Source organism: Centruroides vittatus, unplaced genomic scaffold (genome assembly GCF_030686945.1).
Source record: "Centruroides vittatus isolate TY-2023 unplaced genomic scaffold, ASM3068694v2 scaffold_576, whole genome shotgun sequence".
Classification (NCBI taxonomy): domain Eukaryota; kingdom Metazoa; phylum Arthropoda; class Arachnida; order Scorpiones; family Buthidae; genus Centruroides; species Centruroides vittatus.
In genome coordinates, this window is record NW_027122713.1 from 232,879 (window position 1) to 256,658 (window position 23,780).

Sequence of the window (23,780 nt, forward strand, 5' to 3'; positions counted from 1 at the left end):
CACTAGCTCAAAGTTAAAATTGTGTGGGGCACCATCTGTTATGAAATAATATTAAAAAGTAACATTTATATTATTAATTATTATAAAAAGCATAATTGAGTTTAGAGATGCATTTTTAAAAATTGCAAATGCCAATAACAAGTACAATTTTCATTAAGCACCTTGAAATACAACATGACTCCATCCCCTTAGTTCTGTATTCCAAACTTTAATAGCATGAATGTCTCATGTACAAGTTACCATGCCAAATTTTGTTTTTTAATCTTTACCCCATCCTGAAATATAAACAAAGTAGATATCCCCACACAGAATTCCCCCTTTTGACTTCTTGGGTTCAGGGGGTTCCAAAATGTCAAGATTTGCAAAATTCCCAGAGGGTCAAACATGACAATCATCATAGTTTCCCATGCCATGCATGTAACAGCTGGGAAAGTAAAATGTATAAATATTCATAGCTGATGGTTTTTATTACAATGTTTATCAGAATTGTTCATAATAAAATATTTTAAATAGCACTATGTATTCAATATGGAAGTCAATCAACAGTATCTCAACTTTCTTAAATATGATTTTTGACAGACAGACTGATTATTAGTTTTATTTATATGAATAATTGCATAACATTTAATCATTAGCTAAATTATAAAATAATCCAGTGAACTAAACAGTTATGATTAATTGTATTTATTTCTTAATTACTTTGCATAACATCTGATTAACAATTTTAAACAAGGACTTACTTTTTAATGGATAAAATTTATGAAGTAAATTACTTATTTGAATTTATATAATAATTTAATTTAAAAAATTAATGTAAAAAAAATTATTACATTTGTAATGACTAACTTTTATTCTCAGACAAGGTTCAATTTGACAATGATCTTTGACTAAAAAACTTTTATGAAATAATTATAATGATTAACTACTTACTTCACCACAGGTGTAATTACTCATAATCCATCCTGTATATTTTATTTCTATTGAATCTCCATTATCCACTTCGTTACCTTCCCCAAAATTAAGATCTTGAATTAAAGGTGAATTCAAATGAGAACCATGTACTTTTGCTTTAGTAAAGGCAACCTAAATTAAAACAAATTTAATCGGAACTATTATTCATCAAAGAAAATAAAATTATAAAATAAGTTTTTGCCCATTTACCTATTCAATGAATATCTTAGAATGTAGAAGATAAGAAAAGTTAGATTTTTAAAAGGTCATTTTAATTAATAAAAAAAGTAGATTAAATATAAATTAATTATAACCCTCCAACTGCCGTATATCCTTGGGCTATAATTTGGCAATAATAATTATAACTTACTAATAAATTTGGCCCTAGAGGGAGGTGTTAGGCACCACCTTGTATTAAATGTAATAATTATAAATTTAATTAAAACACATCTGCACAGTAAGGAGGAGTTACAGGTTAGAGTCCCACTTGAGTCAATTCTTTTCTTCCAGTTTAGTCTAAATTTATTTAATTAAATTATAATTATTAAATTTAATACAAGATGGCACCTAACATCTCCCTCTAGGGCCAAATTTATTAGTAAGTTATAATTATTATTGCCAAATTATAGCCTGAGGATATAGGGCAGTTGGAGGGATAATTATTGCTATGTATTGGGGTTTGATGTGGATGTTTATATTTATATATAAATTAGAAAATAATTTAATTTTTTAAATTTTAAATACAATTAATATATCAAAATCTATATATTTCTAATAATTATAAAAAAACTTTTGATTATTACTAAAGAAAAAATATCATACATGTCGTGCAAATTCACTTGCTAACTGTTCTGAATCAAACAACACAGACCAATTTACTTTTTGATTATCGTAAAAACTGGCATAATTATTTGCTTGAATCTAAAGAAATAATAAATTTTTAAACATAAAAGTCAAAACATACATGAAGTGATTTTATTAAATTAATATATATAAAAATAATAATACTTACAGTAAAATTGAAATGTACAGAAATTGTAGTAGTGGATAATGGGTGCTGCTTATTTTTGTACAATATTATCCTAATCTAAAAAATTTTTATACAATTATTTTAATACTTAAAAGAGCAACAAGTTGAAAGCAATATATTAAAAATAAAAATTTTGGATAATTGTTATAAATTATATCATGGATTAAAATATTTAATTATAATAGTTATAAAATACTTTTCTGAGATTATATTAAAAACTAGATAAGCTTATATAAAAGCACAAGCTTACATGAAACTGTAAGAAAATACAAGTTTTTATAACTTAGCTGTTGTAATTTGTTTTAATTATAATTTTTTTTTATACATCTGTATGTTTAATTTGCACAATTTTAAGTAATGTGAATTGTATATGTTATCATTCATTTTTGGCCAGCATAGCTAAACTAATAGTGTCACTGATAGTATACTGGCTTTATATGTAAATAACCTCACAAACACAAAGAACTGGCAAAAACAGATAATTCAATTTAAATTTCATTCCAATAAAGACACTGTGGCTCTTAGGACTTTTTGAAGTGTTAATGTTAGGCTCAAAGACCAAAATCACTCATTGAACGAAAAAAATGACCACAACACATTGTTGCTAATTCAAAACGGCCACAAAGCAAAATTCGCGTCATGGCTTTCATTATATTTGACCACGATGTGTTGTGGTGATTAAGAAAAGCCATAATGTGTTCTGAGCGTTAGCTGATGCAACCACAACAGCGGATCATATGACGCACAGTGGTTTGTAAGTTTAAAATATGGATTCTAGCCTCAAAACATTTTTATTTACAATTTTTAATGCCAAACATTAGTTCTGTAAGTTTTTCCAGAAATTTAATTTCCCTAAAACTATTCAAAAAATTTAAAAAACCAATGGGATCGGTAAAATTTCAATTCTAAAAACTTTAAATTAAAATCCAAGTAAAAAGCTACTCTTTAAAAAATTTACGTTGATATACGTTGATGATATATTAATTATATATGACTCACAAATAACTTCATCCCAAGATATTGAAAGCTATGCAAACAGTTTGAGTAACAACTTAAAGTTCACCAGTGAAGAAGAACAAAATCAGGAATTAAATTATTTGGATATTACTATATTGAGAAAGGAAAACCGATTGCTATTCCGTAAGTACGAAAAATTATGTAATACAAAAAAGACTATTAATTACAAATCATATTGTCCCGTAGAAACCAAGAAAAACGTCTTTACTATGGACCTCAAAAAAATAGTGAATAGGACATCCTTACAAGAAGACATAGATAAAGAAATAAAACAACTTTTAAAAAATATTTATTGAATGATTATCCAAAGAATTTATTATGTAAGTGGTACAATCAATTTGTAAATTACAGATATAATGTAAAGAATCATATTGATAATATTATATATGTTAAATTTCCGTATGTACATAAACTTTATGAGAGATATAAATTAATTTTTAAACAGTATTCTATATGTATCGTGGCAAAACAAAAGAACAAATTGTCGAATATAGTTAATGTCATAAACAAAGATGATGCCAATATGTTAAACAAACTTGATGTTGCAGGTGTAATTTATAAATTATCTTGTACTTGTCCACAAACGAAGTCTTACGTCGGAGAAACCGGAAGGAAGTTAGAAGTACGTTTAAAAGAGCACGAGGCAGCAATAAGATTAAAAAGAGAAGAATCGCCGTGGTACCTACATTATAAAAATAATTTTTGTAACATAGACAGAAATAATATAAAAATACTTTATAAAGAAGAAAATTGTTTAAAACGTAGAATAATAGAACATTTTTGTATAAAAGAATATGCAAATTTAATCAATCTGAATGACGGTATGCAGATAGATGCATGCTGGGAAAACATCATCCAGCATAAAAGGAACAGAGGTTACCAAAACTCAACTACCCACTGATGAGGCGTTGCGAAATGCATTTGGGAAATGGAATTAATAAAATTATGAAAGTATAGCATCTTTTCGTTCTTTTTTTGTCTTCTTAACTCACTCGAAGTCGGATTTTAAAGAGTAGCTTTTTACTTGGATTTTAATTTAAAGTTTTTAGAATTAATTTCCCTACTTAAAAAAATTTCAAAGAAAAAGGTATGGAGAAAAATACACATTTGTTTCTTGTTTTGCTAAAAAGGGCTAAAGGTCTAACTACCTGTAGGTGTTTGATATACTATGCACGATGAAATAAAAATCAGCTGCTAAAGTTAAAAACCACTGTGCAATGGATTTATTATGGTTAAAAGCCACCACATGTTCTGGATGTTAACTAATAACGAGATTAAAAAAAACTTTCTTTTTCATTATGATTTATTTATCTTCAATCATCTTATATAAGTAGGTAACAAAATTATTCATGACATACAGAAATGTAACTTTGTTACTTTTCAACATCTAATCATTCAGGAAAATCTGTTGCGAGTGCTCGAGGTGTCAACGTTTTCTAACAACTAATTTACTAAAAATAATTACTTTGTCAGGAACTTTTATTAATAAATCAGTCATTTTTATGAGAATTGAGAATGTTGCAGAGTTATTTTCACCAACTGTTTTCGAATGGATTATTGACAAAAACCGAGGTATCACTGTACAGTGTACACCCATGTACCTAGCATCAATCTGCATTATTTCTTTAGCTTCTGTTGTCCTATCATAAAACCCTCCAGTTATAGGGAAAAACAGAACGGTTTTAGGCTAAAACTTGTGACACAATGAGTAATAAGACCACAGAACACAGGGTTGTTTTACTCTAGGATTTACCCTAAATATAAGACTACCCGAAACATTACTCTGAGAAGTTTGAAATTACTCTAGAAAAGGATAACTACCCTAGAAACAGCAGCACTGGTCAAGAATGAACACAATACAAACTCCGCAAGTATTTGCAACGTGCCCGTTCACAAGTTGCAATCACGATACGAAGGATAGGTTGTATCAGCTAACATTCGAAACGCATTATGGCTTTTCTCAATCACCACAATGTGTCGTGGTCAAATATCACGAAAGCAACGACACGAATTTCGCATTGTGGCTGTTTTAACAAATACCACAATGCGTTGTGGTCTTTTTTTCGCTCAATAAGAGATTTCGGTCTTTAAGCTTAACATTAACATTCTGAACAAACAACAAGAAACAAAAGAAAAAATGATAATATTAGTATGAATGATTTAATTAATCAAAATAACTCATAAAACTATGGAAGAGGCAAATTCTTGACATTTTTCTTAAAGACTTTATAACTCAATGCATCTTTACATTCATTGCTCAAGTTATTCCAAAATTTTAGCCCTTCGTATATTGGTGATAGTTTCCCTGTTGTGAGCCTGATAACCAGGAGAAGATAACTAGGTCCTTTTGGAGTTATGCAAAGATACAATTGTGATATTTCTCTCTCAAAGCTCCAAGATAGCTGTTTTTTTGTTGTTTTGTCTTATCAATTTATAGCTTTGCAGTAAAACTCGCTTTTTATTTAGGTTTCATATTTTATCAATTTTGTCAATTTGATAGCTATTCTGATACTGCATAATGTAATTTATGAATAGTCCAAATGAAACAATTCTGAACTATTCATAGTTCAGGATAGAATTGTCTTACCTGGACAATATTTAGTAACTCTTGAAGTTTTCTTATTATTCCAGTGAAGTTGGCCAAGGATGAGGCAATATTATCTACCTACATGTTCCATCAGAGATTACTGTCTATGTCTATATCCAGGTACTTTAAGCCATTTGCTCTTCTAATCATTTTATCTTTTATTTTTTAATTTGTAAGTGATTTACTTTTCCAACAGAAACAAAATTATTTCTGTTGGCAAAGTAGAAATTTTATCACTTAATTTTTAGCTTATTGATCTCCATAAATTATTTAAGTAACATATTAAAGAAATTAAATAATTCTAAAAAAGTTTTGGTTTCCTTGTGTAAGCATGGAAACCAAACCCCTTCGATTTGACAAATATGACTGCAACAATTTTAGAGGAGAACCTCTTTAAATCAATGTTTTGCAGTTTAGTTTCTAAGAGTTGGAGGCTCAGACTGTCAAATGCTTTTGAAAGATCAATAAAAACAGAAGCTACTAAATTTGATTTATCCAGTTGTAATAGACTGCTTAAGATGCATTAAAGCATCAGCTGTGGAAAATCCTTGTTTATAAGTGTATTGATAGGATAACTTTGAATTTATGTGGTTTGAAAACCCTTTTATAAATGATGTTTACAGTGATTTTTGCTAGAATAGAGATGATATAGATCACTACTGTTCAATAATTATTTCTAGATCCTTTATCTTATTAATAATCCAGTATTACAGATTTATAAAATTTATCAGGAAAGGATCTATTTTGTCAAGTACAATAAAGATCTGGCTATTATGTCAGATACAAGTTTATTATATCCAGATTTAAGAAATCTATATCTAGGGTACTATTTTTTTACACTTATTATCATGTTAAAAACTTCCAAAAGGGGTAGAGTTATGTAAAAAGAAAGAGGGAATTTTGTTAGAACTTATTACACAATGCTGCAAGTTACTGCTACTACAACTGACAAGAGAAAATTCCATCAATCTGTAGTGGTCTGCAATATATTTGCAGACCACTACAGATTACTATAATTTAAACAAATGTTTGGAAGAAAACATTTGTTTTCATTTAAAATTATCTGTTTTTGCTGTTCTTGATGTTTGTGAGGTAATTTATTTAGATACATCACTGTGAAAGGGACTAAAGAGTGCTTCTTAAGGTAACCAAACTTATTTAATTATTAAAAAACGTTTCAAAAAAAGCTGAAAACAGCTCTTCTTGACACATCATACATACATCACTACATTCAAATAAAATCAATACTAGTTATATGTAAACTGATTTAAAAGTAACTGTCTTAGATCTAATCTTATGGCAAGTAAAATAAAATGGTAATAAAATTCTTCAGCTTATAAAACATCAGTTTTGCATTTACTACTACAGTACATAAATTTCAAATAATTCTTAGTTTTCATGTATAAATGAAATCAATTATACAGTGCTGGACAAAAATATAAGTTCAAGTAATGTTTTTAGACTGTAAATAAAACAATAACACAAAAAATAATCAATTGTATCTATTATTTTAATATAATGAATAGTTTTATACTCAAATTATTTGAAAACAAAATATTAAAAAAAATTCAAAATTTTACAGGGATAAAATTATAAGTTTACTGTAAATTTCAAGCACAATCACGGGAGAAAGTATACGAATAAAATTATATCAAGCATTTACGTATAGCATACAAAGAGATACATTACTTGTAACAATCAACAATCATTAAAAGAACAAGAAACATGCCTTATGGATGTCAACTCAATGAACCTAAAACTAGACAAATTTGGAAATTTCTTGGCAATGGAGCAACCCAGAGGGAAATTCCTACTGTAATTAGCTGTTCTCAATGTACTGTAGCTAACATTATAAAACACAGAATTGACAGATCCACTAAAAAGTGGCCTAAAAGATCAATTGATCTTTTAGGCCACTTTTGACTGATTTATTTACTTGCAACCAGTGTGGTGGAGTCGCTAAACAAAAAGTCCAAGTCTGACCTTACCCTTTTTAAAAAGGTCATACTTTTATAAGAAAGATACCACTGGGTGTCCAAATATTTTTATCTAAAACTTTTTATAAAAAGTTGTACTAAAACTGATAGTGAGAATAAAAAAAGTAGATATAACAAATTTATCTTGGAAAAACTTTCAATTACATAAGGAAACACACATCTTAATAGCCAAAATAATTCTATTTTTATTAGTTAATTATGAAAAATTTAATTCAATTTAATTATTTTCAAGAAAAAAAAAATTAAATACAACAAAATGCAAAAAATAACAATTTGACAAATGACGTAATAAATTGGTCCGGAAATTAGTTTCTCCTACTCAGACTACTACAATAATAGTTAATTTCCTACTAATGATTGACTAAACTGAAGAAGTATATAGTCAATTTCAAAATACTGTATGAAATTTGCTGTTGATTAAGTTAATTGATTCAATGCCCAATCGCATGTAAAATGTTATTCATTACCAAGGAGGTTTCACAATAAATTAATTCCTTACATTAAAACATTTATTCATTATTGAACTTATAATCTTGTCTCGGAAAAATTCTGATTGTTTTTTTAATATTTCATTTTCAAATAATTTGAGTATAGAACTATTTAATATGTTAAAATTATACATATATAATTGATTACTTTTGTATCTTACCATTTCATTTGAACAATTTATTCATTTACAGTCTAAAAACATTACTTAAATTTGTATTTTTGTCTAGCACTATAATGCCCAAATAATAAAATTTAATTTTTTATCAACTTACCATTAAGGGATCATGATTTTCCAAGATTGCTGCTCCCATTTTACCTTGATTCACATAATGTCCTCCATCACTAAATTTTCAAATTGAACAAATTTATTTTTAGATATAAATTGTTTATTATTAACTGTTTAGTTAGACAGCAGTATTTTCTAAAAATAATTAAGAAAATTCAACAATGAGTTGCTTAACTACCAGCAACATTTAAAATTTTTGTGGCACCATCTGTTATGATATTTTATTTAAGAAGTTTTATATTTTTAATTGTTATAAAATGGCAAAAGGTTTAGTTTTGAGGGTAGGGATGAGTTTTATTAAAAAAAAAAAAAAACTAAATGCTAATAATGAGTAAAATCATTAGATCTGACTCTACTCAAGATATGACAACATCCCCTCTATCTCCCCATTCCCGCAATCTTTAGCCATCAAAATTTAATAGTATCAATGCCACTAATACAGAAACCTTGCTGCAAAATTTTAGAAATGTTTGAGAAAACATACAGGAGTTATTAAGCTTCAAAGAGGGTGAACAAAATTGTGCCCCCCCACACACACTAATATCAATACATACAGAAAAATCCCCAAATTTTTTTTGAGTCCAAAAATGTTAAAATCTCGGGGGAGTCATTTTTTCACTGATCCCCATAATTTTCCTATTTTATGTATATAACATAGGGAAAGAGTGTGTGTGTGTGTGTGTATATATATATTATATATATACTTTCCCTAACAGTTAGGAAAGTAAAAATACTAATAATCAGATTAAGAAATATACCCACATTATTTTAAAATTTTATACAAAAAAAAAGTATTTTTAAAAATCAATATTAAAATCAATAAACAAAGCATCCATACTTGGTACCATAATAAAAAATAAACAATAAATAAATGTTATTTTCAAAAACCAAGCAAATTGTTTTTAATCAGAAACGTTTATTCTTTTATAAGAACATCCTCAGCAGAAACTCTAAAATTGCAATGGAACAAATACATTTTTAGAATACCATTACATTCGAACATTAAATCAGATAAATTACAAAAGTAGATAGATAAATAAATTTTAAAAAAATCTATAAAATCTTATAAAATAGATAATAGTTAAGTAAATTAATTAAATAGTAGACTTAAAAATTAAAATATAGCCTGAAATAATGGTATAACAAAGATGTAAGCTACTTACTATCCTTTCTTTTGACCTTGAACAACTTTCTCCTTATCGTATCTCTAATTACTTTTCTAGTTAAATTTCTATCGCTTTTTGCCCAAAAGAGTTGTAATTTTAAACACTCAAAATGTCAACCCATTTACAAATCTAAAATCATGGAGTTATTTGCATTAATTACATTACTTTTGTGTGAAAATATATAACATTGTTCTATAATCCTTAATGTACATTTGTCTGTCCAGCTTTTTATTATAATAGGGTTTTTCCAGGAAACTTGTACTTCATTATCAAGTGCCCATTTTGTTAATGCTGTAGCACATTTTTTGTCGTTTAATACAGATTCAATAATGCTCTTTTAGGCAAACGAACACCCACACTGCCGTAAATAATCGGAGCTATAATTTGAAAATAATAATTATGAATTATAAGGTATTATAAGGAATTATAAGGAATTATATTTACGGCAGTGTGGGTGTTCATTAGCTATGCATCGGTTTCCGTTGGTGTTTATATTTGGTCTTTAAGGCATTGCCTTAAGGTTCTGTATGTCAATCCTATATAGTAGAAGCTATCGTTCATTTTTTTAAAGTCGACCATATATACTCCTGCCTTACATTTATTTTATATCTTCCTTATCCGTACAAAGTAGTTGCATAATAGAAGGAAGATGTCTAATAGCTAAAGAAATATTCCTTTTAGTGTAAACTGGCCATCTTTAATCCTGTAATTACACACATTTTCTTATTAGTAGCTTGATCATCTTTATTTTCTTTATTATATTCTTTATTGGGACCAAATTTGTACTTTTCTACTGCTGCTTTGATGAGACCTTTAATAACATTACTAGGGAAGCCAGGTGTAACTGCTGTTTGCATAACACAGTTGAACACTTGTTCTCTGTGTATCATTAAAAAGAACGTATTACAGCTCTTTTTATTAAAGTTCTAAAAAGTTCCTAGTTTATGTACTGTACAGTACCATTATGTCATTCAATCTCCAATGTATGAATCATAATTAGAAGGGTTTTATATATATATACTTTCGTGGCATAGTTATTTCCCAACTTGAAGATTTATAGATCAAAGAAATTAACTCCTTTGCTAATTTGGTCCAAATTAAGTTGTATTCCTACGAAGTTATTAATTTCCTGTATTAAGTTTTGCACTTTTTTATCATCATTCCATATTATGAAGATGTCATCTACATATCTGCAACATTTTTAAGTGTACTATTTAATTAATTTACTTAACTATTATCCATTTTATAAGACTTAATTAATTAAAAAAATCTATAAATTTATTTATTTTTTGTAATTTATTTAATGTTCAAAGGTAATGGTATTCTAAAAATGTACATTTCATTGCAATTTAAAAGAGTTTCTGCTGAGGATGTTCTTATAAAAAAAACAAAAACATTTCTGAATAAAAGCAATTTGTTTGGTTCCTGAAAATAGCATTTATTCATTGTTTATTTTTTTTTCCAATATTAAAATATATGTGAAAGTTACTAGAAATAATACTGGCATTTTACTCAATTAAAACTATTTCATATTGGAGATTCTTAAAGTTGAGTTGCTTTAAACTTTAATTGAATGTCTTAGACACACACACAAAGGTCTGAACATTTATTCTTCTTCACAAACTCAAAAGAAGTAAAATAGTATAACAACACTAGCTAAAGCATCAAGCTTTACCTAAGGAATATTATAAAGATTCTGTAATTGAATAAAAGTATGTTAGGGCTGGATAATGACAATGTATAATAAATTCAGATATATCTAATGATAACATAGAAAACTACACAAACAAAATATCCTAACTATCTGAAACTCAAGTGATATAAAATATTCCCACATATCTAACTAGTTGCTTCTGTCACTTTTAACTTAAAATGTGACTTATAAGTTGTAATTTATTTCTAAGTAGTTTAATAGTTACAGTTATTAATAAATCCTAATTCTGTCTAATTGATGAAAGATTCTTTAAATTATTTTAAAAAATAATTTAAGCATGACTTGTAAAAGTATTTTAGCAATCGTTTTTAGTATATTGTCACAGAAAAAGAAAAACGTACGTGAAAGATATAATTATATTTAATATAAGAATATTGTACATTTAAAATACAAACATTTTCAGTACTTTTAAATAATCTCTCTTAAATTTAGATAAAAAGTGCATAAACATGCCTTTTGTACTTTTCTGTCAATAACTTTTAATCACAGAACAAATGTTTTTGGCTTAATTTACAGGTTAGAATCCATTTCAAAGATAAAAACGGGCCTGTAAATTGGGCTGAAAACATTTGTTCTTTGATTAAAGTCATTGCTGAAAAAGTACAAAAGGCGTGTTTGTGATTTTATCCAAGAAATTCCAGCTTTTAAAAGATATTTGGTACTTAAATTTAAAGTAAAATTAATTTTTATTTATTTATAAAAAAAAATTTCTTGTATATGATTTTAATTACTATTTATGTGATAAGCTACTATTGCAGTTTTGATACAAATGACAAAAATCATTCATGAATTTCTAAACAAACTTACAATTTGTAGGCAGTAACAACAGCTGCATGAAGTAAGGCTGGAACTCCCTGTGTCGGTTCTACAGAAAAAATAATATTCAAATTTAAAATTATTATTATTAAAAATCAATAATTTATAATAAAATACCTTCATATATTTGTTGCTGTTCAGTATTATAAAAAGATAGATTTCTATTATTACTATGCAAATATAAATAAGTTCGAAATAATTCCCATTCTTCCATGTTTGTGTAATACTAAATCATTAAATAATATTTCAGAAATGGCAAATGTAATAATATATTTTTAATTTAAAAAATAAAGCTGTCATCATATTTTATGATATATTTAACATAATTTTAACAAAATCTGATAAGCAGACCTTCACTTCTTGTATCATCTCTATTAATTTTAGATAAAATTAATTTGTTCACTGATAAAAATAACAGAATGTAAAACCATTCAAAAAGACCAAAATAAACATTATACATGATGTATTTATAAAACTTGAAATAAAATTATTTTACAATTTTTGGTAAAATTGGTGAGTGATATTAAATTACTACAAACTAATAAATTAATACATTTATGCAAGTCTAAAATCAATTTCCAAAGATAAGTTTACAGTCCAAGATTACATTTGTAATTAAATTAGCATTAATTAATTTTAATGATAATTATCATTAAAACTTGGCCTAAGGTGGATGTACACACTACATAAATAGATTAATAAATAGTAATTAATTTTAAATTTTAATTAAATAATTTAGAAAATTACATTAAAACTATATCTAAATGTTAAAAGGGGAAGTAGATTCAAATGTAATATAATCATCTTTTAATTGTTAGTCATTAGATATCATCATTGGATATCACCACCACTATATATTTACTGTATTTTCAATAAATGTAGGTATGTATTTGTAATTATAATTTGCTTATCTCTCATTATTATTTCCTTTCGATAAAAAGAAATTAATGGCTAAGTCTATTTTTTTTCTTAAATACAGTAAAACATCAATTATCCAAAAATCAATTAACAAAAATCAACTTCAGAGATTATGAAGTTTTTATGAAATAATAATAGTCAGAAATTTTCTGTAGGCTGCCATTCTGCTGTCTTATGACACAGTATTAACACAATATCTGAAAAATCGGAGAAATAGGTAACACAAGAAACTGCCTTTAAACTGATTTGCCGAAATTAAGAAAAATGGTTTCTTTTCGTTATTCAGCATTCTCATCATCAATACTGGTATTGAGTTTTATTTATTACAGTACAAGTACAAAATCCTGATTAATGAGTCTTCTAACACATTAAATGCTTCACACTGCACCTGTACACTTAAGCATCTGATGAATTAGTAACAGCATTGACATTGTTAGAAATGCAACTTAAAGCAGATTTTTTTTCAAATTTTATGACAATAAAGCAAGCCAGGAATTTAGCAAAGTTAAACAAAAGAAAAAAAATATGTAAAAAAAGCAAAAATAAGTGGTTTCTTTCAAAATCACTGTAGTAAATCACTTTTAATTGTAGTAATTGTAATAAATAATAGTAATAAAGTAATAATTTTCTTTATGTAGTAAATTGCTATGAAAGACCAGTGCTTTATTTATTTCATTACATTTAATGGAAAAGTCTTGACAGACATTTGATTTTGTCCCTCCCCTACAATAAAATTAAGACGATATTTTTGATATTTCTTACCCTTCATATGTATGAAGTTTCTATGCCTTAATCTTTTTTTAGCTATTGTAATAAAGTAAAAATGTTAAATTTTATTTCTATTTAAAAGACATTTATTTTTACTCTTCTACCAAGATCTGTTATTCAAAATTGTCCCACTCTGATAGTTTCAGATAATTTATGCTCTACCATAATAATAAATAACTCACAAGTCAGCCCTTGTAGTTACATGACTGACTGTTTCTTTTTCAATCTCCGATGGTCCATGAAGCAAAGACAAATGTGAATAAAATGAATTTATTACCAAAAATTAGGTACAAACATGGTTACTTTTCGTCATAATCATCGCAAAGATTGAGGCATTTGTCTATGGACAAGCTTTGAAATCCCCTCTTCATAGAATGTTGTCGCCAGTGACTTGAGATGGACCCCAACATTGTTTTGAAGATTGTCATTAGTCTCGAACCTCTGCCTTCTTAGCCACTTTTTCTGTTCAGGAAAGACGTGGAAGTCTCTTGGAGCTAAAGTGGGGCTATATGCTGGGTGTTTAAAGACAGTGAAGACTTCCACCCAGCTTGGAACTTTTTAATGTGTGAAGATTTCCACCTCTTTCCTGAACTGAAAACATGGCTAGGAAGGCAGAGGTTTGAGACTAATGAGGATCTTCAAAACATTGTTGTTAAGGCCATCTCAAGTCACTGGTGACAACATTCTACGAAGAGGGGATTTCAAAGCATGTTCATAGACAAATGCCTCAATCTTCACGGTGATTATGTTGAGAAGTAACCATGTTTGTACCTAACTTTTGGTAATAAATTAATTTTGTTATTTACACTTGTCTTTGTGTTATGGCCCATCAGAGGTTGAAAAAGAAACAGCCTACATATATAATAAATAAAATACCAGAATTAAAGGCTGTTAAAAATAAAAATAATTTATAATAATGGGGAAAAAATATCAAATTAAATTAATATGAAAATTTTGATTTTGGGAATTTAAGTAAGTGCTATTAAATATTAACTATTTAAATAATTTATATTCACATTTTATAATATGTATGCTATATCTAGAGTTTTACCTCTTTACAACATGACCAAAAGTCACAGAAATTTGTCAGATGTACAGAAAGATGTTCATAAAATAATTTTAAGAATAAAAATATTCTTATCAAATAAGTAAAAACTTGTAACTATTGACAATAAAACTTGTTTAGTGATTTAGACTGAAGTAATTTATCAGCAATCAACAATTACTGATTTATTGAATAAACAAACAGATAAAATATAAATTGTTAATGAAAGACTATTATAGAAATTTTTCTGCATCAAAAATATTTCTATTTTTATATTTTTAATTTATTATTGTTAGGTATTAATTTTATATTTGGTTTTTATATAAATAATAGTTACAACACAATCTCATTTGAATATTTCAATATATAAATTAAATATGATATTTAAAACTATTGGAAGTGTAAAATCTGTAGAATAAGTAACAATAAATTAAAATAAAGGGAATTTAAACAAAATATTTAATACTTCAAAATAATTTAAACAAGTCATGTAACAGTATAAACTATAGTGAATGCCAATTACAATAGTTTCTTAATTTATTAAAATGACATTGCATTATTAAATATTTTAAAATAATGTTAAGATATCAAGCACTGATGTAAATTAGAAGGATTTATTGAGTAAAAATGATTAACAAGTTTAGTAAATAATTCTGATAAATTTAATGTGAAGTTTAATTATCAGTATATATAAACAGTATAATTACGTTTTATTTGAAATTTTGGGACAATATTTGATAAAATTAATATTAAAATACTTATTAAATATTAAAATAATATTGACTTTCAATTTTACAATCCTGATATAATGTATTTTGTAATCAAGTATTTTGTAAACAAGAGTCTTGCAACAAAATTTGCTTGTTGCAAGACATTAGAGTAGAAGTCTAGTACAATTTTTGAGAATATCAGAATGTGAATGTTAATGTGCAGAATGGCCTCTAGGCAGTATATTAACAGCAGCTATTGTTTACACCACAGTTTGGAAGTGCAGTGTTTGTTTCTTTTGCATTTATCATAGTGTAGACTGTCTGCCTCTTATCTCATGTAAAGTTTATTTTGTAGTTGACCATGATGTCTGTTGTGTCCAGATTCCCATCTTTGTCTGTTATCTGTTGTCCAAAGATGGTGATCTTTGGACAACAGATAACTGGTATTAGTGGATCATAATTAATGAATATTAAAATTATAACTATTTAAACCAGAATGAGTAATATTTGTGAATGAAAAAAAAATTATTATAAAAACCTTGTTTTTTTGGCTGTTTTGGTGGTGTATATTTCAAGCTCTGGTTACTGTTATCAACTTTACTTTGGCCTGATGAAAATAGACTTGCTAAATTTGATCTGAAAATAAAAAAAATAAATTAAAAAGTAATCTTAAATTAATATTAGAGAATTTATTTCTTCTATTAAAATTTTACTTTTACAGAATATCATTAATATTTCAATTAACTTTTAGACATTTTAAATTAATACTGAACATAAATTAAACTTACATTTGTTAAAAATATAGGTAATTATTTCCAAACATTTATCTTCTTATATTTGACTAATTAGTTTGTGTGTGGTGGCTTGTGAGCACTAAGATTGGCTTTACTGCTAGACTTATTAAGTAAAGCCAATCTTACTGCTCACAAGCCATTAAGAAGACTAGACAAGAAGCGTATCATAGTATAGTAGTTTGTGTGTGTTACTTTAAAAAAATAAATAAAAATCTTTAATTTTATTCAAAACTTTTTTTTCAAATTTTAAAACAAGTTTTAACTTTGTTAACCAAACAAAAAACAGCTTAGAATAATTAAATTTATAAAATCAAATATCATATTTAATTAGATAATTTTTTCATTAATGAAATTAGTTAAAAAGCAACAAATTTCAAATTAAATTTAATGTGTTAAAAAATTAAAATTTAATTAAACTAATAATTTATCCAATTTGTTTATATTAAATGTCTCCCTGGTAGAAGTATCAAAAAAGTCTGAGTTTACTGTCAGCTGAATGATTTATTACATTTTTTTTTTCCCGTGAAGAATTATATTTCTTCAGCAGTACAAATTTTTGTTTATAAAATTCTCTTAATATTTATATTATAGGAAGAAAAACTTTCCAGTTTTCAGATTTCAAAATTTACTTTTATATGGTCTAAATATTTAAAATTTCTATTAAATTATTTAATTGATTCCTTAACTTAAACTCAATTACATAAAACTTTACAAATATATTTTTTAAAAATATTTTCAATTGAATGATTATTAAAAACATATGCAAATCGTACTTTACAAAATTAAAGATTTTTTTAGAATAGTTTAATTAAAATATCAGTATTACATTTGTCAATAATTTGCTCAAACACACATCTATAACATTCTCAAATATATTCAGAATAGAATTGTAAATGTTTGCTTATTCTTTACTGAAATATATATATATATTATATATAATGTTGACCTAATAAATAATAAAAAAATGTATATTAAGCAACAATCAATATTTAATCACATTAAATAAAGTAGGTTAATTTAACAGATCTTACTTTATAACTTCTCAAAAAGTTATATTTCTAACACAGTATTTCATAATAGATTTAATATTAAAGTTTTACATGAATTGCAGAATTTTTGTGTGAAACTCATTCAGTTCCAATGTTTAAACAGTTATTAATGTGAATGACAAATTTAATTGATATTTTATATAGTAATAATATACAGTAAACCCTCAATTTAATAAATCCTGATTGAACAAACTTTGGATTTAACAGAAAGAATTTGTTCTAGAGGAAAAATTTAGAAAGCCTTTCTATTTGTAAACAGCATGCTAAAACATTGGAATGAGTAAATGAGTATAAAATAACAAATATATAAATATGACTAAATTATTCAGTATACATCATAACATTTTAGAATATCTTGCATATTTTAAGTTTGTTATTAATACAGGTTAAAGCACATTCAATTTAGTGGACTTCTGGCAACAACAGACATCCCTTTCCTGCAATCAGTCCATTAATTCAATGGTTTACTGTATTTTCAAATAAATGACTAACTAATACAATGAAGTTGGATACATTAATATATTAAAATGTTTTTACTTTATAGTCAATTTATGAAAGTATTTGCCAATTACCTTTTTGTAGGAAAGTGGTTCTTAACCTTTCCTACTGCTTGCATCCCTTAAAGTTTAAAGATGTATTCTTGCATCTATATGAAATTTTTTATTATTATATAAGGGATTAAAGTCATCTCATATTTTCAAGTGTGTTATTTCATCTTTAGGTACAGCTTATTGATAGTACTTAAATAAAATTTATATCAAATCATCATCATAAAAAACATTAGGTCTAAGTTAGAAATTTACACTTTATTCATTTAAATTTGATATTGGTGCAATTCTATCAATCTTATTTCAAAAAAGACACTATTCTCAATGGAAAAAATTTTTTAAATTCAAATAAAAGAAATTTTATTCTCTAGAAAATGGTCTCAACAGTCTTGCACCCCAGGTTAAGAACCACTGTTTTAGAAACAGAAACAAACAAGAAACTTTCCACTTTGCAAGAGGTTAAATTGGGTGAAATAGTGAAGTGATACCAGTTCAAGCTTCTTCTAGCAGAAATATTTTATTTATTAAATGTTTTTATCTGAGTGGGCAGCCATTCTTAGGATAAACATTAAAATCCATATTCCCAATTTGTTAATGTTTGATTGTGAGGGTGGCTGCCTAGGTCTAAACACCTGAAAACATTTGATAAATAGAATATTTCTGCAGGAAGAGGCTTCATGAACTATTAAAAAATGTGCACTTGATAAATCTGTGTTCCTAATGAAAAACAGAATAGGAAGTCCTAATAGAAAATACACTACTAGTATATGATGTCTGAATGTTTATACTTGCATATTTTGTTAGTCAGTGTTCTTTATAGAACGTACAGAGTTGCATACAATATATTATTAAATGCATTATATATATTGTATTACTTTTAACTGATTCATACAATTGTCAGTACGACAATATTCACGCCAAAGACCGTATAAATGTTGCAAAAAGATCACTGAGTTCAGCGTTATATCCACGTTTGCTTGTCGCAAGTACTTTCGACGAACCTTACTGTCGTCGTCTTCAGGCGAGTTCGTAAATTTGCCGAAAAACTTTAAAAAGGAACAAATCGATGCAGAATGGAACGCATAAAGCTTTACCAAAGCCGTTACGAACGTAAATTAAAAATTCAAAAAACATTCGAAAGCCGATCGAGCATCTAGCTCCACGACTAGCGAGGCAGCGCATGCGCAGACCCGCGCTTACGCTAATTGTATATTAGATAACGCTAAAGCGCATTTAAACGCTTGAATAACGTGACCCAAATATTGGGCAGCTCAAGAGTGGGAGTGTTGCATGCTTCAAATGTGGTGGTAAGGAGGGATTCCCAGAATGCTTGTCAGCCGCCTCGCCGAGCACCAGGACGATGTGGTGAGGGGTAGGCACACCACAGAGCTAGCTAAAAAGGCTCTCGAACAGGATTTCAATCCACTATGGTCGCAAGCACATATGCTCAAGTGCTGCAATGATAGAAAAACAGTTTTCATCTGGGAATCCCTCCTTACCACCACGTTAGAAGCATGCAACACTCCCACTCTTGAGCTGCCCAATATTTGGGTCACGTTATTCAAGCGTTTAAACGCGCTTTAGCGTTATCTAATATACAATTAGCGTAAGCGCGGGTCTGCGCATGCGCTGCCTCGCTAGTCGTGGAGCTAGATGCTCGATCGGCTTTCGAATGTTTTTTGAATTTTTAATTTACGTTCGTAACGGCTTTGGTAAAGCTTTATGCGTTCCATTCTGCATCGATTTGTTTCTTTTTAAAGTTTTTCGGCAAATTTACAAACTCGCCTGAAGACGACGACAGTAAGGTTCGTCGAAAGTACTTGCGACAAGCAAACGTGGATATAACGCTGAACTCAGTGATCTTTTTGCAACGTTTATATTGATTCATACAATTCCATTTTCACTTAAATACTCAACATAAAATACTTAAAAGTCAGGTTATGATTTATTTCAGATAAATATTTTTGGAATCTTAAATTTTAGCTTCAGATCCATCAAACAATACTTTAAGTAAAAAACATTTGAACATTTAATAAAACAGCTGCTGACATTCTGTTTTCAATTTATTGTTCCATTCATATTTTATGGATTTGAAACTGGAATTTATAATTCTGAAAATGTTTATCTGAAATAAATCATGTCTTCACTTCTAAAATTAAGTGTTCTATTTACTCTATTACATAACCTATTTTCTCAGGTATTACATTAAAAATAAGATGACATAGTTAGTTAAATTAAAAATATATTGAGCTATATTTTGTAAAGAAGTCAACATTATATCAACAAGAGTACTTAATTTTAACTTACTCTGTCACCTTATTTCTAATTCAATATCTAAAACACTGTTATATACTCATACTATACAATTGCTTTATACTATTTATAATCAACTTGAAATATTGAGTTCATTGAAAAATTTCAAAATACCTTAAAACACATACTTAACTGTTTAAATAAGTGGTTTCTAACTATTTAAATAAACTTTATGTAAATGGATTTTTTGACCATATACATTTGTCTAATTCAATCATGCTACTGCATAACAATTAAATCCATGTATTTACCTCATCTATTAGTCATCCTCTACTACTAAATTTTCTAACAAGCAACATTGTAAAAGTTAAAAAAATAATAATAATTTATAGTTTAATAATATAATAATGGAATACCAATAAATTTGATGTATATTGTTAACATTGCAAAATAGCTCACAATCATTCCAAACTTCTCCAGTAAATTGAGCAATTTAAAAATATTTGCTATCATTATGACATGAATATTATCTGTATGCAAGTTTGTCATGCATGCATTGTTTGATACAGTGCAGCAAACCAGACTAGAAGTTTTGATTAAGAAAGTGCATTGTGTAGTAATGGACAAATAAGTATGCTCAACTATTTCAAAAACATATACAGGGTTATTTAGCTAAGCATGTACAAGCTTCTGGAAAGGGTAGGTTGCACAAAGACAACTTGGAATCACATAGCAATGCCAGGTCGGAAATGCCATCTTCATGTGATAGATGGAGTTATTTGGCCATGAGACTGCTCATACGTTCTTTCAGGATACTGTCCCATTCATTGGCCTGCAAGATCACTGGACTTAACATGTCTTAATTACTTCTTCTGGGGTTACATCAAAGCACCAGTGTACAACATCCCCATTGAAAGTGATGAGGACCTTGTAGCACTCATTTCTGAAGCTGCTTTGGAAGTCCAAGATATGCCAAGAATTTTCCAAAATGTATGCAATTCCACATGTCAGTAACATCAAGCACATGTTACAGTTCATGGTCACAACTTTGTACACCTTCTGTAAGCCTCAATTTATTTTGTAAATGTGTTATCAGTAATAAAATGTATTTCATTCTCTTACATGCTATTCTTTCATTTCTCTTCTCTGTACACTAGCACACAAAGACATTTCTGACCCAGCATTGCTATATGATTCCAATTTGTCTTTGTGCAACTTACCTCTCTCAGATGCTTAGCTGAATCGTCCTGTATTTAACATTTGATATAATAGAAAATCCAGATCCTGTCTGATGTAGAAAATACAATTGCAATCATATTATTGGAATCAGATTATGCAGAAACTGTTCATTTTTATTAAAACAATCTTTTAACATATTTTAGGATGCTTCAATGAAATTGTGTCAGTTAAAAGTTCTAAAAGATTTATCATTTATACATTTAAAAATGAAAAATAAGAAATTTTCACCATCACTATCTTCAAATATAAATCATTAAGAATCTAAAAACAGAAACATCAATGTGACTAACTGATTTATATAATTTAACCCAACTTAAACAGCATTAAATATCAGCATTGTCAATTATAATAGAAATATCCCAGAAATTTATTGTTATAATTGTTCATATGCAGAACTGAAATATGACACTATAATATAGTGATAAAGTCCAGAGCAAAAGTTTAGAAAGAGGTAATTATTTAATAAAAACTAATAAAATCAAAAGTAATCAATGAATTATATTGAATGTTTTACTTAAGATATAAGCACTTTTCTAATCATATTTTACAATTAAAAATTCAAAACAAAAATTATAAAAAAACAAAATCATGAAAAGTTTAGATTTGACTGTTGCAAAAGTTAAGGCTAAAAAAAAAAATTCTATTTAAACTTTCATAGACACATGACATGCTAAATGATGGAGAATTTCTCTTATCTATTAAGTATGTAAAGGCAATAATTTCTTACTGAAATAAAATATAAAAGCCACCAGTTTTCTAGTGTAGCAGTAACAAAAGATATGACATATCAAAGCAGAAGGTAAATCTCTTTCTGATATTACAACTGCTTTAAAAATGTGAAAATGAGGTTATTGCATGTGGTGAACCATATGAGCCAAAATTACTTTCCAGAAGATCACTAGTGACCACATCTAAACAGCAAAATGTTGAATATGATTTACAGACATGTTTTGACAAAGCCAAGTAAAAAACCAAGTAAGAAAATATCCAAACATACCATTAGGAGATGCATTATTGAGTTAGGTTATTTTAAACAATGGAAGAAGGCTTGTAAACCTTTCTTAAAACTTGGCCATAAAAATAGGCTCACCATCATGTGTGTTATGATGATAAATGGCAAATGCAATATTCTACGTTAAAAAAAATGAAATTCACATAGCCGATACGACTTAAGGAAATATTCACAAAGCATATTCAGTAGGCACCATGGTGCAGCATCAGTTATGATGTGGAAAGGCTTTTGTTTCAATAGTCAGACCTCCCTGGCATTTTTGGATGGTAGACAGACAAAAAATAGCAAAAGAACTCTCAAAATCAACTTTAACTTTTGGAAAAATCTTAAAAGGTTTATGATGAACCTTTCAGTATGATAATGCTTTGATCCATTCTTCCAAATCCACAAAAAGGTTGCTTAGTTCTCAAAACATTTCAGTTCTAGACTGGTTTGCTATCTGTCCTAATCTGAATCCTATAGAAAACCTATGAGGGATTCTAACACATGCTGTGTATGATACTGGCAAGCCATATTCTTCTATTGAAGAACTAAATGCAGCCATTGAGAAAGCCTTATTTGATATCTAGAAACTTTATTATATTCTATACAAAGTACAAAATTTTGTAACTTTCCAAAGCCCGATACATTGATACTCAACAAAACAATTTGGTTGAGTATCACTGGTTGACTTTCTATAGAAAATATTGTGTTTGGAGATCATAAAGAGAAATGGTAACACTATTAATAATTAAAAAAATATCTTGCTTCCAACAAGGAACGTTTGCAACATGCACTTTTTATGACTTGATTTAAATACTGTATATATTCAACCTTTATGTTTTGAATTTGTATAATACAAAGTACAGTCAAACCTCGGGTTTCGAACTTAATTCATTCTTAAAAATTGTTAGAAAACTGACTTCTTCTAAAACCAAAACAAATTTTACCATAAGAAACAATATAAAATAGATTAATCCAATCCTGACCCCCAAAACAAAGCCTTTTTTTTTTTTTATTTAACCTTTTTAGCTGTATTTCATGCATAAAAATGTCTACAAATAAAATATAATAGTATCTATATCTGTATTCTATATGTACATTAAAAGCAAAATGTTCTGTCACCACCAACTGAAACCCTAACCAAAACTAACATTTTACAAAAAAATGCTATAAATACTCAACTCTGACTGCCTGGATGAAATATAACCAAATCAATCAAGACAGATAACAAAGCACTTTATCCACACCTTCCAAAATATTAGTTTCAATTGATTTGATTTCAATTTAAATTAATTAATTTTATTTTTAATTTTAGTTTTGGTGTAAAAGCCAGAGTTTTTTTATTATTTTTTAATAATAAAACTCTGACAATACAGAGTTCACCATCCGTGGCAGGTTATTTTTCACAA

The 23,780-nt window shown here is 27.6% G+C and overlaps 1 protein-coding gene across 9 annotated transcripts in view; it reads right to left on the reverse strand.

Annotated features, from left to right (window-relative positions):
• LOC136989437 (FK506-binding protein 15-like) overlaps positions 1–23,780 on the reverse strand; it is a 114,758-nt gene that overhangs the window by 80,721 nt on the left and 10,257 nt on the right. For all 9 annotated transcript variants that reach the window (XM_067287580.1, XM_067287584.1, XM_067287583.1 and 6 more), the window contains exons 2-7: positions 16,033–16,130; positions 12,045–12,102; positions 8,344–8,413; positions 1,964–2,038; positions 1,774–1,872; positions 931–1,083 (exon numbers count right to left, since the gene is read on the reverse strand). In XM_067287580.1, coding sequence (XP_067143681.1) covers positions 931–1,083; positions 1,774–1,872; positions 1,964–2,038; positions 8,344–8,413; positions 12,045–12,102; positions 16,033–16,130 — 553 coding nt within the window. The remainder of the gene's footprint in view (positions 1–930; positions 1,084–1,773; positions 1,873–1,963; positions 2,039–8,343; positions 8,414–12,044; positions 12,103–16,032; positions 16,131–23,780) is intronic.